Consider the following 19,028-nt stretch of genomic DNA (forward strand, 5'->3'; position numbering starts at 1 on the left):
CATATCCCCACATTCCCCAACCACTCTCCCCCATCCCCTCAACATACGTCCTACTGTCCATGACTTTGTAAAATCCTCCAATCTGGATACCCTGGCAAAAAATGCTAATAGCAGACAAATCCACCCTGACAGTCTGCAATGCCTTACCTAGTCCCCAAGCTCGGGCTAAGTAATGCAACAACAATTGCTCTGACCATACCCCTTCCTCTTCTGGCAACTGTAAGAGAAACTGATCGAATTCACAAAGAGCCCTACCATAAAACTTCCTTGTAGAGAGAGTCCAAGAATGACACACCAACCTCTTGGCTACCTCGACCCATGGTTCCACATCTCCTCTGGTGGGATTTTCGGTACTTCCTCCACCCCTTGGAGCCAACAGCCAAAACCTGTCAAAATGAAATTGGAACAAGCTATCAGCAATATCATTCTTTACACCAGGCACAATTTATACCAACAATAACAATTCTGACTTGGCCATCTTCTTTTGTAAAACCCTTACCACCGCCATATTGTCTGAATGAAAAACTACTCTCTTGTCTCGTAAATGATCCTTCCAAACTAGAGAAGCCACCACAATAGGCATCAACTCTAGAAAGGCCACATCATGCCTCCATTCTTCTTTCCACACTTGGGGTAATTTAGACGAAGACCACCATCCTCCAAAGTAGGCCCCCATACCAATGCTCCCAGATGTATCTGTAAATAACTGAAGTTCCTTCTGCCCCACCCAATTTGACTGCCAGAAGGAAATCCCATTAAAATGTCGTAAAAAAACAAGCCCACAACAACAAATCCTCCTGCACCAAGTTGGTCACTCTAACTCAGTGATGTTTACTCCTGCCACCTTTCAACAGAAACACCACCAACCTGCAAAAGGGACACCCTGGATGTAACACTCGACATGCAAAATTCAAAAGTCCCAATAACTCTATGACTGACTGAATCAGTATCGTATCCTTGACCAGTACCAACCTTGTAACCATCCTAAGCCTCTCTATCTTATCCTCAGGCAGACAAAACAACCCCCGCTCTGCATCTACCATTAATCCCAAAAATTCTAATGCTCTCACCAGACCTTTGATCCTATGCTGGGCCAATGGTACACCCAACTCCACTGCCCATCCTTCACCCACTAGTAGAAAATCATCTAAATAGTGAACTGCTTTCTGCGTTCCTACCCTCTGCTGCCATACCTAATGCAATACCATACTGAACTTCTCAAACGTTACACATGATACTGAACAACCCATTGGCATGGCTTTGTTGAAATAGTATTTGTCATCCACCATCATCCCCAGCAATGGCCAATCCAAAGGCAGATCCAATATCAACCTTTACCAACCATGGCTTCTGAAACTCCTTAATCACCTTGATAGCATCATCCAAGGATGCATAATGCACCCTGACCTCCTCCTTCACAATAAAATCATTAACTGAACCCTCCTCCGGATGAGACAAGTGATGTATCAGCCTAAATTCCCAAGCTCACTTCTTCGGTACCAAACCCAAGGGCAATACCTCATAATTACTAAAGGGGTACTATTGAAAGGACCTAATAAACACCCAGCCTGCCATTTCTTCTCCACCAATCCCTTCAATATATCCTCTTCACCTTGCACTGATCACAGGTTCTTGCAACCCACCCCACTTTCCCCCAAACTAGACTTAATAGGAAACCCCCGCTGAAACCCCTGTAATATCCCATTCTTAATTGTGAGGTCATGAAACCCCCAGAGCATGCCCCGTAGGAACTCCAGCTTAATGGGGAAAGGCCCCCTTCCCCTATTCCCTTGAAAGAATCCACTTCCTTGGGACTCTCAAATTCCCTCTACCCCATACAACCTGAAAGCCTTGCCCAGAGGGAAACCCACCCTCCCGGCCATAACATTTGAATTCAATGCAGAGAGGTCACGGCGACCACAAAGAATGGCCAAATGACTACCTCCATACTTTGAGCAGTTGTGTGAAAATTTGCACGCTATCCAAGAACAAGAGCCACTATTGAAAGACCAACACACACCAACTCCTTCTCCCTGCTTCCCATTCTGCTAAAACCACCATAACTATCCATCATAGTGGCTAACCATATATCCAGATGATGCACCTCCCAGTGTAGCGAATGGTCCACTGCCTTCCATTTGCATAAATGCTGACTGTACCAGATCCACGCATTTCCTGGCTGTAACCGTTGTGCCTCTCGAATGGTATGGAAATAACCCAGAAGTGGCAGGGCCAGTGACCCATCTATCTCCAGCTGTACAGCCATATAGTATATAAAACCTACCACCCAGTTATCCCATATCCTAGGGTGAATTTTACCTACCCTTTTCCTCCCTAAGTCTGTTAGCGGTGCCAACAAATCCTTACTATTAGCTGACTCTGCATCCACTAACCACTACACCCCTTCCTCATCGATCAGCTGAAATACATTGACATATTTCCCCTTTCCAAATTTTCTCTTTCACAGACCCTGAAATATGCGGAGCCAAAAAAAATAGTTCCTGCCTCTTGTCCCCGAGCTTGGGTGGCTAACCAGTCCCCTGGCCAAAGACCAAATTCAGGACCTACCTCTGAGCCTAATGCCAAGCTATCCCCTGACACCGCACTAACCCCATTCACATCCTCTCCAGTGTACCTATCTACATCTGTCACCCCCATCTTTGCACCCCCTATCGCATGCCATTATCTCCCTAAGTCCCCACTCAAGAGTTCCTCTTCATCTCCACTCCCCACAAATCCTCACTGCTCACTTCCCCTGCCAAAACTAATAACAAAAAAACATTACCTGAGTTTCCATCTTGAGACGAGCTGGGAGCCGATCCCTCCACTGTGACCACCTGCTTTGCAGTACGCTGCCTTTCCCCCTCGAGCTTGTGCTGTCAATGTGGCCCATCACCTCTTCTGCCCTTGTGTCTGCTCTCGCTCCGTTACTGCTTTGGATGTCGACATCTTCTGAAAAAATTCTTCTGCCTGGGGGCCACAATAGCTTGCCACCACTGATGTAGTTCTGGTTAGTTAGCCATCTGCATGATGATAAACAGCACATACATTAGTACCACTCCTCAGCTGAATCTCTTCTGCACCCTTGCCCCCAATGCTGCATTCACTTATCTACTCTGCCCCGTAGCCTGTGAAGAAAAAAAAAAGTGTCAACCAAATCCACATACAATGCAATATAAAATACATTTTGTCAGCAGGAAATGCTATCTGCTTACCCTGCACATGACAAACTTATTGCATACCATCTTTGTATTCATGGTGGTAATCTGGAACATGCAGCTTTGACTTACATTGATACATCCTTTTCCTTCATTTACTGAAATGCCTTATGTAAGAAAATATCCCACAAAATCTCCCTTCAAACCCACTATGACTTATATACTCCACTTCTACATTTACAATTTATAATATGCCAAAAAGACTACATGAATCACTCCAGACCCTTACCTTACTTCAAGCTCCAATAATATTGTCAGTGGGGCACCCAAACAGTCACTCATCTTAGCAGCAATATCTTTCAAAGTATCTGAAACCTCTTTTTTTTTTTTTTTTTTTTATCATCACTCAAATAACCCTACATTATCCTGCCTGGCCTAAACTTTCCAGCTTATCATGCTACAGCTGCAACAAATGCTGTTAGCATGTGCTTAACATACTTCATGGACACCTCACTCTCTTCAGCTGGCTCGCCACAATGGCTGCTGCCATTACCGTACATGCGTGAAGGCCAAGGCCATGCAAGGACATTCCCGGCCTGCCTTGATGGCCTGTAGCTATGGGAATGACCCAAAAACTGCACTGAGGATCAAAACAGCCACACAAACCTACCAAGGCACCAAATGAGCACCAAACAAAACCGCATGGCCCTACAGCCCCCTATCGGATATCAGCTGTGACTGGAAAACCCACCAAACCACAACTGGAGAACCAGCGACCATCCTCACCACCACCAGACCACTGGGTTACCAAGAAACCACCAGTCAAGCAAACACACAAGGTAAGCCATGCCACACTCTGACCAAGCCATGCACCACACAAATGGCTCCCACTCATCCAGCTATAACTTCTGTCCTTTTATGGACTCCCTACTTCCTCCCTACCTTATCCCCCAACACTCAACTTACTGGCCATCACTCTCTACACTCACCTCTCAATTTAGAAAAAAAAAAAAATATATAGATATATCTATATATATATATATCTATATATATATATATATATATATATATATATATATATATAGCTCTTATAGCATATCCTGTGCCCACACACACCATTCAAGGCCTACCTGGCACTGTATTACCTACAAGGTCGTCTGGACATGGGTTAGTTGCAACACCAGCACCAACCCACACCAAAATGTGCCTACTTCCTCTAATCCTTACTACATATCCCTACTTTAAGTCCCTCCCTCACATACATCACTTCCCCTAAGCTCCCCTTCTCTATTGACCCTTTACCAACTAAACCCAAACCCTGGCATCTAACCTACCTACAAATACACTCAAAACTCACCACATGAAACTGTACCCCCTACCCTCACTACCTGGGCACCAGGACAATTTTTTTTGTCCCAAACCTCATTTGTTACATATGGCCTACTGAGTCTGCTTTAGTGATAGGAAACATCATTTTACCAACTTTTTTATTAGATTGCATACTGTAGCCGGGCATCGTTTGACCCAAGTTTTATTGCATTTATCTGTAACTGACACCATATATATCCCAGTTTGCAATCATCTAAGAACTTGGTCAGCCATAGTCCTCCCGTGCTTGCTTGTACATCAGAGAAGTATATACCAAATAAGAGGGGTCCCAGGACTGAGCCCTGTGGGACGCCACTTGTAACCAGTTTGGAGTCGGACATGGCACCCGTAACTCTGACCATGTAAGTTCTATCCATGAGCCAGTTTGCAACTCATCTCATGACATAGGGGTTAATGTTCAAGCTGGTAAGCTTATCTATAATGCCAGTGTGGGGTATGGTGTCGAAGGCCTTTGCAAGGTCTAGGTAGGCTGTGTGTACTACCTTTCCCTTATCTATGGCCTTGGTAACTGTTTCAAAGAAGTCAACTCGGTTTAAGAGGCAAGATCTGCCTTTGACAAAGCCGAATTGGATAGGGTCCAGTGTCTGGAGGTTCCCAGTGTCTTTGTTAATAAGATCCATGATGATGTGCTCTATAGCCTTGCAGACCAGGCTAGTCAGGCTTATAGGGTGATAGTTCCCAGGATCTGTTGTGGCGCCACCTTTGTGGAGTGGGATAACTGTTGCTGTATGCCATTCTTTGGGTACATATCCAGTGTTAAGGCTGAGTTTGAACAGTGAATTTATGTGAGGGCTTAGTTCTTTTTGGATCTCATGTAAGACGCAGCCTGGGACACCATTCGGTCCCATTGATGCTGTGTTTTTGGCATTGGAGAGGGCTGTCTTTACCTGTGTGTCTGTGATGTCTGGGGTCTACATTCTTCTGAGATGAACACGGGCCCTTTTGGGGGTGGGGGGGTGAAGTTTGCACTGAACCTGTCAGCTAGGATGTTGGCAATGTCAGTGGGTTCAGTGTATTTTTTGCCATTTTGCACCAGCTCAGAGCAGATCTGACAGTTTCCACCTAGATTCTTGACATAGCTAAAGGAGACCTTGTATTTATCTTTAGAGTCTTTGGCAATTTTTCTTTCAAAGCTGGCCTTGGATGGTTTTATGAGGGATCCTAGTTTCTTGCTAATACTGATCAGGGATGCCTTCCCTTTTTGGGATGTTGCTCTATCATGTAATAGTTTCCTCCTTTTGTTGTATAGCTTATTTATAGCCGGGGTCCACCAGACTGGTCTCCTTTTTTTAGAGGAGTGAGTCTTGGTTTTACTTGGGATGGCTTGATCCATGCATTCCTGTAGGTGCTCATAGAATGCATTTGTAAAGGATTCTGCGGTTTGGGCAGCATTTTCCATTAGCCCGAGGGTTTGAAACTTTCCACCTCAGTCTTGAGGAGTGTGAAGTTTGCTTTTGAAACATTTTTCACAGTGGTTTCCTTGGCTGGGGGTGGGGTCAGGATGTGGATGTCCAGTGTGATTAGTTTATGGTCTGATCTTACCAATGAGGGGTTCACCTCTGGTGTGGAACATTGAGCCACAATGTTTGTGATGATCAGGTCCAATATGTTGTCACCTGTTGTGGGAGTGGTGACCAGTTGTTCCAGGGCATTTGAGTTTATAAACTCCAGAAAACGTTGGGCAAAGGAGTTGGTACCTGTGTAACTTTCACAGTCATTGTTTGGGTAGCTGAAATCACCCAATATCATGGTGTTTGGTGAGACCTTCATATTCTCCAATGTTCTCAGGAATGCCGAGTGGGGGTCCTGAGACATGGTGGGTGATCTGTAGCAAGCTACAAACTGAAAAGCAGCTTTGCCCATTTTTAGTTGCACATGGATGGTCTCCGAGGCCTCCTCCGAAGCCTTGTGCAGTGCCACTAACCTGGAGATGTGGGTATCCTTGATGAAGATGGATACACCCCCGCCTTTTGTATTTCGGTCTGGGTTCTGAGGCCGAAAGATATGGTATGAGTTATAGCCTGGTAGTGCTGGGGTGCTCTCTGGAGCCTTGAACCAGGTTTCTCTTATTGCACAGATATTGATTTTCTCCATACTGAGGAGTGCTTTGAGTGCGTGCATTTTGAGGTTTAGACTTCTGGCATTGAGTAGCATTACCCTCAGTTTTTTGTTTCTTGTGTTGTCTGTGGAGGTGGGTTTGTCTTTTGAGCCTTGCCTAAAAGACACTATGGGGGTGGCAAGACCCTTTGTCAGTATTTGAAAGTCAAGGGTGACAGGTGCAAGCCATCTCTAGCGAAGCAACTTGGCTTGTCGAGAATTTCATCCCAGGCTGACAGACACTGGATCCCCTTTGAATGACACCAATAGCTTAGCCAATTGTTAAAATTGATCATTTTATCTTTATACTGTGGCATAATTTTTGGTGAGGGCAAGATGCTACTCAGGTTCAGGGTCATACCAGCCTGGGTTACATGATCGGAGAGCTCTTCTATGTTTCTTTTCATGTAGTCCAGGGAGGTGCATCTCAGGTCATTCACACCAACATGGACAATGACAGAGTCATACTTGTACTTGCTTTGGAGTGACCTAAGTGCTTGTGTCATGTGGCAGATCCTGGCACCCGACAAGACAGGCAGCTTACAGTGACCTTCTCCTTGTTCAGTCTGGTGAACAGGACGTCAGTGTGACAATAGAGTCTCCTATTACAAGTGTATTTGGTGTGTTATTTAGCCTTAGGGGCTGTGATTGTGTGGCACACTGACTTTGTGAAGTATGTGGTATGTGAATATTGTTGTGAGGTAGCGGTTACTTGGATGTCAGCTTTGGAGGTCTCTGCTGCTTTGGCAGATTTTTATTTAGAGCCTCCGAGTATGTTTTTGTGTGTTTATGTGTGTTGTTTGCTGATGCAGATACAATTGGTCTATGTGAGACTGGTTGTGTGGTGCAAGTGGTTCCCTTTTCCTGACTGACTGTTCTAGTCTTGGGTTGAGAGAGCCTGGCCTCCAGTTTGGCTGTATAGTTGCATCTCTCACATACATCTGTGTTTGTTGGAAGGAGGAGAGAGTTGTCTGTGTACATGAGGCAATTGTAACATTGCCTCAAGATTCCCAGATTCACCAGCTGGACTGGAGAATAGACCTAAAACTGCCTTTTAGACATACCTGAATAGTTTAATGAACTGTTTTATGGATTGTCTGCAAGGGACGAATAGAGAGCCTTGTACTCTATAGAGTATAAGGGGGGGGTGCAGTGCTAGTGTTTATTAGTGCTTACTTGAGAAATTTAGAGCAAGTGCTGGACTGTAAGAGGAAGGTTGAGTGCTTAATTTAAGAGTTTGACTAGTTCTAAGGGAAAAAATGAAGAGCAGACTTCGTGGAGCCGGGAATAGTTAAAACATGCGTAACTGGTGCTGTGTGATGCTGCGCGATGTGCAAAACCGCACAAAACTGTGCAAATGTGGGTTTTAAGGCAGGGAGATTGAAAGAGATAGGAATTAGCCCAAAATGGCCAATAAACTACTAGTTGCTGGGCTGAGACCACTCCTCCAGGGACAGACAGGCTGCTCAAGGCTCCCCACTCTCACTGGTGAACAGAGACGCTTCCTCCTATCCAAGTAAGGAGATGGCTAACACAGGAACTTGTACCACAGCCCTAAATTCAGCAAAACCTGAAAACTGGACTAGTCTAGCTTAGAAAAGGTGGGAAACAAGTATTTTTTATTTTTTTTTGTTTTTTTGCAGAAAGGCAGTAAATTTACACAAAAAACACTGTAAATGCTTAGAACAGGTTAGCACATTTCAGTGTGTAGCCTACAACAGTTTAACAACACAAAAATGACTTTAAATAACTTTAAAAGTGCAAACAGTAAAAAATAGTAGAGTATACAGCAAAAATAGTTTTGTTAGATCACAGATATGCTAGAAACTCACTAGTTGGCAAGAATTTGCAGTTGCAGGAAAAAATGCAGAGAAAAAATACTTAATCAGTTGAAAGTCTCTCTTTTGTCTCTTTGCTGTTTGTAGCACTCTGCAGGACACCACAAGGAGCTGTGCTGAGTTGTATACAAGCGCAAAACCATGCAAATGCGGGTTTTAAGGCAGGGAGATTGAAAGAGATAGGAATTAGCCGAAAACGGCCAATAAACTGCTAGTTGTTGGGCTGAGACCACTCCTCCAGAGACAGATAGTTGTTGTCTTTAAGTGAATGTTCAGAACATACAGAGGTATCTACCACTACTTCATTTCTTAAATGCATTTTGTCTTTGAATGACTGAAGAAGGCAATATTGCTGATTTTTGCAAAGAACTTTTAGTTTATATGCCCTTTTGACTTAAACTTAACCATGTATCACATTTCTGGTATTTACTCAACAACATCAGTTAAGGCATATGAAAATCTAATTTGAATTCATTATCACCTATCCCAGTGTATAGAACATTAGAATATCAGACATTTACCAGTATTTTTGAGGTTTTCAGAATTCAGTTTTTAAGATCTACTCAGTATATACAAAATAAGCACAAACAAGTAAAACATTACTTATTTATTAATTAATGTGCTAATTGATTTCAGAGGATTACAGCTTGGTGTTTATTCTTTTTATAGGTAGGCTCTTAGGGAAGTACTAGTACACGCCTTTGCTGGCCATTTTGAGCCTATGCAATTTCCCTCAAAGATGAGAATCAAATCCTAAGCCCTATGTCTGTGAGGTAAACACCTTAACCATTATGCCAGCCCCCCCACTACTAACCCCCATTCTCTTATATAATATTCTATCCAGGGAGCAGTTTCATACAATAAGGATGAGCATTCCATGAGTTTTTCACTTGCCAGTTGTGCAGCCAGCATTTTGAGCTAGTCAATTACCACAAAGAGGCCACTGCAAGGTAAATGTCTGTGTAACCCAGCTCTTCAGATCCCATCGTAATACTAACAAACATGCAGACAGCTGTTAATCCTGCAAGCGGGTGGGGGTATTGTAGGCTCTGCTTAGTAAACCACATATACTGACTGCAGTGTTATGGACAGGCTCCTCCGCTGAAAGAGCATTTGATCAGTACATTTTAGTCTGCCAACTAGCTCCTGCTAAAGTTTATTGTAATTGTATTTCCTGAGTTGCCAGTAGAAGCAGTAGCAATGAACCTGCTAGAAATGTGAGTTTGTTTAAAAACTTGCCTTTTGCAGCAGCAGCAAGAGGAAACATGATTAATTACTGACAAATAATTTGTCACTTTCCTTCTACTAGGTTATATATATATATATGAAGAGCTGCTGAATTATCTGCATAATATATCCAATCACTCATTAAATGCAAATTAGCAAATTAAAAAAATAGCATTAACACGAGGATCCTGTTTGTCATATCTGTACCTCAGTTGCTGCCCAACCTATCTAAAAATTACTATTAGTAAACTAACCACTGTCTAGATGTTTTTCTGTCATCTCTAAAACTTCTGTGTTTACCACATTACTTTTTCTGTCATCTGTGAAACTATTCTCTCTTACTACACTATCATTTTCATGTTTTCCCACCCTGAACTCAAACAACAATGAAACATTTCTGACTGTTTTTTTTTTTTTTGTAACCAGTGCTGTTTGTTTCTCTGATTTGCTCAAGTTTTTTTCTTCAGTATTTTATAGAAGAGGGATTAATATCTGAAGTTCTGTACTATTTATTACTGTTGCTTTTAATTCTAAGTTAAAGAGTTTTTCTTTTTCTTTTTTCTCAAACACTCAAATAACAAGGAAGCAAAGGCAGTCTACTATTTTCAGGCAAGGGACAGCTATCTCCTCCTCACATCTCTATAGTGGTTTACATATCTGATCTTAAAGCAGACACCTGTTGTCATACGTTACTTTTCTAAGAATAGAGCCCACTCTGTTTGCTGTTCTTAGGTTCATAGATTAGTATTAGCGTAACTGCTCTTGTGGGACAATTTAAGTCTAGCCATTTACCCCATGTGAGACTCAAACCCCTCTCGCCTCATCACCTTATGATTATCCTGGAAATAATCTCTGAATGTTTGCACTGGCTGCTGCTGATTTGTCTACATTAATGTGTTTTTGGCTCTGTAATGCTTTAGAAATGAAATAGGATGAATCAGTGATACTGATTATGTCACCTGATATGATATTTATCCTGACCTGTCAGTGCTTAATTCAAAACTGAGAAAATGCTATTTTATTTTGGTGGAGCATAGAATAGTTCTAAAATGTACAAATACATCTGTAAGTGTAAATAAATAGCACCTAATTTGATGCATAAAACTGTCATTACAATGTCTCTTTAAAAAGTAGCTAGAAAGATGGTTATATAAATAGATAGACAAACAGATGTACATGAACTGATATATGTAAGATATATAACACGATATAACTAATATCATGGCTTTCTTCTTTTTAGGTAAATGATATATCAAAAAATTTGCCTGTAACGTTAGAGAATGGTGAGTTACGTCTTTACCAGAGTGGACATAATGCTGTCTTAGAGACGGCATTTGGCCTCCGATTGACATATGACTGGAACTGGTATCTCTATGTTACTATATCTAGCAGCTATTACAAGAATGTATGTGGACTGCTTGGTAACTACAATGGAAATGTGAACGATGAAAGAATGACACCTAATGGTACAATAATATCATCCATAACAGAATGGGCTAAAAGCTGGAAAGTGGAGGACAGAGACAAGTTCTGTTTTGATGTTTGTCAGGGTGTCTGCCCTACATGTGATGACACAAAGAGGCAGCTCTATGAAGGTCAAGGCTATTGTGGTCTACTAACTAAAAAGACTGATGGTCCTTTCAGAGAATGTCATTCAAAAGTGAACTCTGACAGTTTCTTTGACAACTGTGTCTATGATGTTTGCTTAAATAATGGAGCTAAGCAGATTCTGTGCCAAGCATTGAATTCATATGCAGCAACCTGCAGAAAGAATGGAGTAATTATATATGACTGGAGAAAGCAGGCTGGATGCCGTAAGTTTTATTTTCCATTCTTTATTTTCTGCAATTGTTACTTATTTTCTTTTATACTTTTTCTTACTTTTTCCTTTTGTCCTTAATAAGAACATGTTGTCTGCTCAGTATTTAATTTTATTATTTTATAACATGCAGCTTTACCTTTTACATTTTTTAGCACTGGATTGCGGTGACAACAGTCACTATGAAGCATGTGGAAATGCTTGCCCTGCTTCCTGTTCTAATCGCACTGCTCCATCAACCTGCAAAGATCCATGTGTGGAAACATGCACATGTAATCCTGGATATGTTCTCAGTGCTGGAAAATGTGTTGCAATCGAGAGTTGTGGGTGTACATACCAAGGGCATTATTACAATCCAAATGAAGAATTCTGGGAAGATGAAAAATGTCACATACGCTGCCGCTGTGATCCCAACCTTGGAATGGTGGTGTGCAAGCCCACTAAGTGTAAATCCAGTGAAACGTGTGACATAGTCAATGGGGTTCAGGACTGCTACCAATACATTTTGCTAAATGTTCTGCATCTGGAGATCCACATTATACCACATTTGATGAAAAAAGATATGACTTTCAGGGCACTTGTATTTATAGATTAGTTGGTGTATGCTCTAACGATCCCACTCTCACCCCATTTGAGATCAGAGTACAAAATGACAACCGAGGCAGCAAGGTGGTATCAGTAACAAAGGTGGTCTTCATTGAAGTATACAATACAACAATAACCATCAGTAAGGAATATCCATATCAGATTCAGGTATTTATTTCTAAATTTTATGTATCAAATATCCTCCATAAAAAGCTTTGAAGTCCAGTTGCGATAGTTCCACAATATACATTAAAAATATCACTATGTTTTAAATGGTGTTCACTTGCATGTCTACATGTTCTTACTTATTATGACAGTATGAGTCAGTGAGAATTTTTGTGCGATAAATATTTTTCAGGAGGTAACAATGTAGTTTTAAACTAAATATAAATGCAATACTCTGTGGTGTTTTACAGATCATTAGTTTACAGAACCCTTACTTGGGATATGTACAAGTGAAACTAATACAGATCATTTAACATGTGTCTTATTTTTGTCCTTTTAAGTCCCATTTTAAATTAAACAAGGTCATTATTTTGCAAAACAGTACTACAGTTGTGGAGTAAAAGGTCATAACATTTTTCTGCAAGCCAGTAGTCAGTGGGAGTCATGCCAGATGATACAGCTCTGTCTTATTTCACTTATTGGTTTCATAAATCTGCCTGGTCTGGATGGAAGTGGAAAGCATTGTTAGTCTCACCAGGTCTGCTCCTGAAATTGCAAGTCATGTAAGCAATTTTGTTGATTTGCAAATAATTAAGTAGGAGTGGAGAGGGACTTGTACTAACATACACCTATCACACAATTCATTAATACAACCTTTTACTGCAAAATGGCTTTAGTTTATCCAACTTTCCTCCTTCCTACCTCATGCCTTCTGACACAGACGACAAACAAGTGGATAAGGAGTACAAAAACACTTGGTCAACAATGTAATGATGTTCTGTATCCTAACTTCATTCATGCCTTTGACACAGTGTTCTCCTGTCCTGTCTTAAAAATCATAAACATTGCTTTCTCAACATGAATATTCCAAGGTCTCTGAAAATATGCTATTACCATCCTTTTACAAAAGGTAACTAATCTTTCATTTCCAGGCTAATACTATCATTATCTGCGATGCTAGCCTTGTCAAACATCTTAGAAAAGGCACTAGCTCCTTAACTCATGGAATAGTAGAGACAGACACTCTTCTTAGTGTTAACTGATTTGGCTTCAACAAAGGACACAGCAAAATTGCTGCCCTTTTCTCCTTCTGACAATACCCATGCTGTCATGAATAAAGGAAACATCAGGATCTATATTCACTGACACAGGTAATGCCTTTGTCTTCTAATCAGACTTCACATTCCTGCAAGTTCATTATCTCTTTATTGTCATTGATAACAAACTTCTATGATTTAGTGACTACTTAAAAGCCCAAATCAGGCCATCTCCAGTTTCTCTTCACCCAATCCTATACCTTCCAGAGTCCTGTAAGCCTCATTGTCTCTGCTACTTTCCTTATTGACTAGTCATATCTCAGACATACTATTCCAAAAAAAAAAAAATCCTGTCTTTATGCAGACAGTCTTACAGACTCAGATATGATGACTGATAACTGAACAGAATTCTTACCACAAAACATAGCCACCATGACTATCTGTCTGGCAAGAAATGGAAAATTATACTGTTAGAAAATCAAAATAACATATACCTGTGTAAAGGAAGGATGTCAGCACTGCCACTAATCTGAAATGGGGATGGCACCATTGCCATCAGTGTGACACCAAGAAGGCAGGATGTTGTCTACTGTGATGTAGAGATGTCTGGCACAAATGGGGTGTGCGTTCCATCGCTGCCAACCAAGGCTGAAGTAACTGGAAAAACTGGAAATGTTCTACATTTGTTAAGCACCTATTTGGGTTTGTATGTTCTGATTTCCTGCCAAGGAGTATATCATATAACTTACTTGTTTGCAGTTAAAAGCATTCTCTAGAGTCTCCTTGCTCCTTTATCTGTTTAAAACTTTCATTTAAAGGTTCACTGTTGCTTTTCTGCTGTGATAAACATTCCTGCAGTTTTTTTTTACCTAAGTAGTGTGGGTAATTGTAGCATTGTCCATATTCAGGCTTGTGTTTTGGGTGTAGTTGTTTGTTTGTAGAGGCTGTGTGTCTGAGCACATCTTCCAGGTCATGTTAGTTTAGCCAGAGCTATTCTTGCATTTCAGTGAAAGGGGAGTGTTTATGGTCACTGGATGATTGGGGTTACCTAGACTTCTGCTTGAAGTAAGCACCTCATTGGTTCTTTCGAGCTTTTTTTAAAATTGTTTCAGGTTTCAACTGTCTGTTACTTAAGAAGTTAACTTTTGAGTGTTGCTGCCATTTCACACTGAGCTAATCGGAGGAAGGGCACTGAGCAAACCCTGATCTGTGATATATAAAATTAAGTATCCTGTTTTTTGCTTATTTTTATGAGTTATTTATAGCACTTTTATTGTCTGTTGCATACTTTTCTAGTTAGTTTCACTGTGTGTGAGGTATTAACTGGAAATTTTCTAAATTTTTTAAGCACCTGCTTGAGTTTGTTTGTTCTGTCTCCCACTGTCACTCCCTATTGGTATCCTGTTCTTATACTTGGGGGCTTTGCAGTTGCCTGCCCCTACTGTAAATTTGATTTGGGACACTCGTCCCAGTTTAGTGTCATTACCTCATTCTACCTAATACAGGGAGAACATTTGAGAAGGCCAATCCACTTAGTTCTTAACCTTGAGTTATCTTCTGCTCCTCCTTACTCCCTTTCCACTTTACAAAAAAAATAAAAATCTAAACTTGTTTCCTGCCTTTCCTGTAAGTAGTATAGTCCAGATACAGATTTGCTGTATCCAGGACTGTTTGTAAGCTTCTGAGCCCCTGCCGCTTAGATAGGGTTAAACTATTCCTGGCGCCATAAAGTCTGCTCTTTAAATTTTCCCGTAGAACTAGCCAGTTTTTTTAGTTCTAGCACTCAAATCTGTTTCTTTGAGCTCAGCACTTGTTCAGAAGTTACTGTAAGCACTAAATAAGCTACTAATTGCTACAGCACTCAACTTTCCTCACTTGATTAGAGGAAAACAGGTTTTAGTACTTAATAAATAAGCACCTATCCAGGCATGTCTAAGTGTCAGCTCCCGGTGTTTTCTCCTGTCTACCTGATGAATCTGGGCAACTTGGGGCAATGCAGCAATTGCCCCATGTACAAAGACAACTCTCTCCTCCTACCACCCAACACTACAACCTGTGAGAGATGCACTTATATAGCCAAACTGGAAGCAAAGCTCTCTTCCCCCAAGACTGGACTAGACAGTCAAGAGGAGATGGTAAATGCTTGCACCACACCACGCTCATCACATAGTCCCTCAAAACATAAACCACCAAAACACACACATAGAAATACAAAGCACACATCTACATTCATGGAGGCTCTCAATAAAAATCTGCCCAAGCAACAGAGACCTCCAAAGTAGAAAGCAAGCAACCTCCACCCCCCAACACAATCCAAATGACACATAGCCCACAAATGCAGTGTGCCACTCAACCACAGCACATAAGGAATAACAACGTACTAAACACTCTAGTCATAGGTGACTCTATAGTCAGACACACTGATGTTCCACTCTCCAGGCTAAACAAGGAGAAAGTTACTGTCAGCTGCCTGTCAGGTGCCAGGATCAGCCACATAATGCATGCACTCAGGGCACTCCACAATAAGTACAAATATGACATTGTCATTGTCCATGTTGGTGTGAATGACCTGAAACATACCTCCTTGGACTACATGAAAAGAGAGATGAAGGAGCTGTCTGATCCTGAAGCCCAATCAGGTATGACCCTAGCCCTGAGTAGCATCCTGCCTTCACCCAGAATAATACCACAGCACAAGGACAAAATGATTGGCTTCAACAATTGGCTAAGCTACTGGTATCATTCTAAGGGGATCCAGTATCTGTCTGCCTGGGATGACATGATCGACAGACCACAATGCTTTGCCAGAGATGGCCTGCACCTGTCGCCCTTGGGATTCAGGATACTGGCTAAGGCTCTTGCCATTCCTATAGTGCCTTTTTGAGGCAAGGGTCAAATGACAAACTCACCACCATAACAGGTACAAGCAAGCAAAATCTGAGGGTAATGCTACTCAGTGCTAGAAGTCTAAACCTCAAAATGCACTCACTCGAGGCACTCCTTAAAATGGAGAACATCGACATCTGTGCAGTAGCAGGGACCTGGCTCAAGGCTCCAGAGAGCCCCCCCTGCATTACCAGGCTATAATTCATACCAAAGCTTTCGGCCACCTAACCTGAACCAAAACACTAAAGGCGGAGGCATGTCCATTTTCATTAAGGATATCCACACCTGCAGGCTAGTTGCTCAGCATAATGCATTCGAGATTATCCAAGTGCAACTAACTCTGGGCAAGACCACAATCCAAATGGTAGCTTGCTACAGATCCCCCAATATGCCCCAGGATTCCCACTCCTCATTTCTTGATACACTGGAAAATATTAGGGTACAACCTAACACCTTAATAATGGGAGATTTCAACTACCCCACCATTAACTGGAAAAACTACTCATCTACCAACTCTTTTGCTTAACATTTTCTGGAATTAATAAATTCCAGTGCATTGGATCAACTTATCCACACACCCCAGGGACAGCAGTATCCTACACCTGGTCATTACCAACACTGGCAACCGGTGTTCCACACCAGAGGTCAATTCCTCATTGGTCAGAGCCGACCCCAAGCTAATCACCCTAAACATCCACATTCCACCCCCATCCCACATTAGGGAAACCACCGTAAAAAATTTCTCCAAAGCCAACTTCACGCTTCTTAAGACAGAAGTGGCAAACTTCATGATACCCATGTAGACAGACAATAGAGGTATGACTGCTGAAACCTATACAAATGCACTTTATAAGCACTTACATGAGTGCATGGAGTGTGCAATCCCTAACAGAACCAAGTTGTTGTCCTCCAAAAAAAGGAAGCCATTCTGGTGGTCCCCTGCCATAAACAAACTCTACAACAGAAGAAAGAAACTGTTGCAAAAAAGAGTAAAATGCCATGATTGGAGGAACTCCCGGGTCTATATTAGAACATCGAACATTTAACTGTTCGAACCACTAAAGAGCCACCTTTAGTGATTGAACTGTGAAATGTTCGAATGTTCATAAGAAAATGAAAACAAACAAAAAAAAAAACTAAAGAGTGTAGGCAAGCCCCCCTGCACCCCCTGCACCCCCCACACCCCCCGCTACTTAAATATGGCCACTCCAAGACTGCACTACATTGAAGTAAATGGAAATGTCCCCTTAAGGAGATTTCCATTTACTCACTCAATGTTCTGCACTTTTGCTATTCTCAGGTCGACAATGTCAGATTCGACATTGTCAGATTTCGAGAATTTAATATAGACCCGAACTCCCTGGTCAGCCTCAGTAAAAACTGAAATCCCTCATAAAATCCTCCAAAGCTAGTTATAAAAACAAAATTACCACTGTTTCTAAAGACAGCCACAAAGCATTCTATAGCTATTATAATTTAAAGTGCATAGTTAACACGAATCAAATGTTGGTCCCCTCATGATATTTAATTGGACTTTTTAGTATGTTTATAGTTTGTTTTTAGCTTTTTGCTTTCAAAAAGTGTGTTCATAAAATCTTTTTCCTTTTCCTCATTTCCGTTTTTTTTGTATAAAAAAATGAACCACATTTTCTACACACAGCTAGATATACCACCTAAACCTTGAAGATACATATCAGAGGTCAATCATCACATCTATGGTAATAAAAATCAAGTTGTCTTAGGCTGGGGGTTAGGTTTTTTTTTAGATCCCCAAAATCTTTTATATATATTTTTTTTTTTTACATATATTATTTCTTTTTTTTTTGCAAATTTTACGCACAATGGTATAGCGTCTTAGACCCATCTGCTGAGAATAGGTAGGAGCCAGCGGTGAGTCCTTCCATATTTGTGGATTTTTAGGTATCCAAAAAAATGGGCATTTTTGGTTTAGTCACCTTTAAAAATCAAATGTTTTTGTCATTCATTTTTCAAGTGAAACAACTGTATATCTAGCTGTGTCATTAAGCATAAATTCATTTTTTTACCTTTTATATTATTATATCCATAATTATTACAACTCCCCCCTTATCAGGTTTTTCATGATTCTTACTTCTTTGTTCTTTCTAGTTCTTTTTTTAGTTCATTTTTCTTGTTTAGAAGATTAAATTCAAATATATTTTTGATCATAAGTTTGTCTTCCTTTGAATTCACATTAATATTTTGGGAAAGTAAGATTTCTAATTTATTTTCCTGAGGAACAATTTCAGGTCTATAATAGTATTTACTATAGCTATGTCAATAATCTCAATGGCTACACTCAGATCTGCTCTGAGTTACAGCACAATGGCACTAAATATACATAACCAACTGATATTGCCAACATCCTGGCAGATAGGTTCAGTGCTAAATTTACCCCCCTCTCACCCACTATAGGGCCCATCTCTATACCGGAAGAAGGCAAAGTTCCTGTAATCACGGCTGCACAGGTAAAAAACATACTCTCTAAAGCCAAGAGCACAGCATCCATGAGACCTGACAACATCTCAGGCTGTGTTCTACATGAACTACAGAATGAACTGGCACCCCACCTAAGTACCATGTTCAGTCATAGCCTCCCCTCAGGCTTTGTGTCCACTGAATGGTGCACAGCGACAGTTATCCCACTCCATAAAGGGGGTGCCACCATGGACCCTGGGAACTACCACCACTTTAGCCTGACGAGCCTGGTCTGCAAGGCTATGGAATGTATCATCATGGAACTTAAAAACAATGACATTTGTAATCTCCAAACTCTGGACCCCACCCAGTTTTGGGTTTGTAAAAGGCA

At 41.2% G+C, this 19,028-nt stretch overlaps 1 protein-coding gene across 1 annotated transcript in view; it reads left to right on the forward strand.

Moving 5' to 3' along the window:
- Nucleotides 1-19,028, forward strand: part of LOC122808362 (IgGFc-binding protein-like) — a 251,858-nt gene that overhangs the window by 115,471 nt on the left and 117,359 nt on the right. Inside the window, 3 exon segments of the mRNA XM_044079329.1 lie at nucleotides 10,950-11,523; nucleotides 11,684-12,000; nucleotides 12,003-12,281. Of these exon segments, the coding sequence (XP_043935264.1) occupies nucleotides 10,950-11,523; nucleotides 11,684-12,000; nucleotides 12,003-12,281 (1,170 nt within the window).

This window comes from Protopterus annectens, chromosome 8.part0, assembly GCF_019279795.1.
Source record: "Protopterus annectens isolate FY-2018-M chromosome 8.part0, PAN1.0, whole genome shotgun sequence".
Lineage (NCBI taxonomy): Eukaryota > Metazoa > Chordata > Ceratodontiformes > Protopteridae > Protopterus > Protopterus annectens.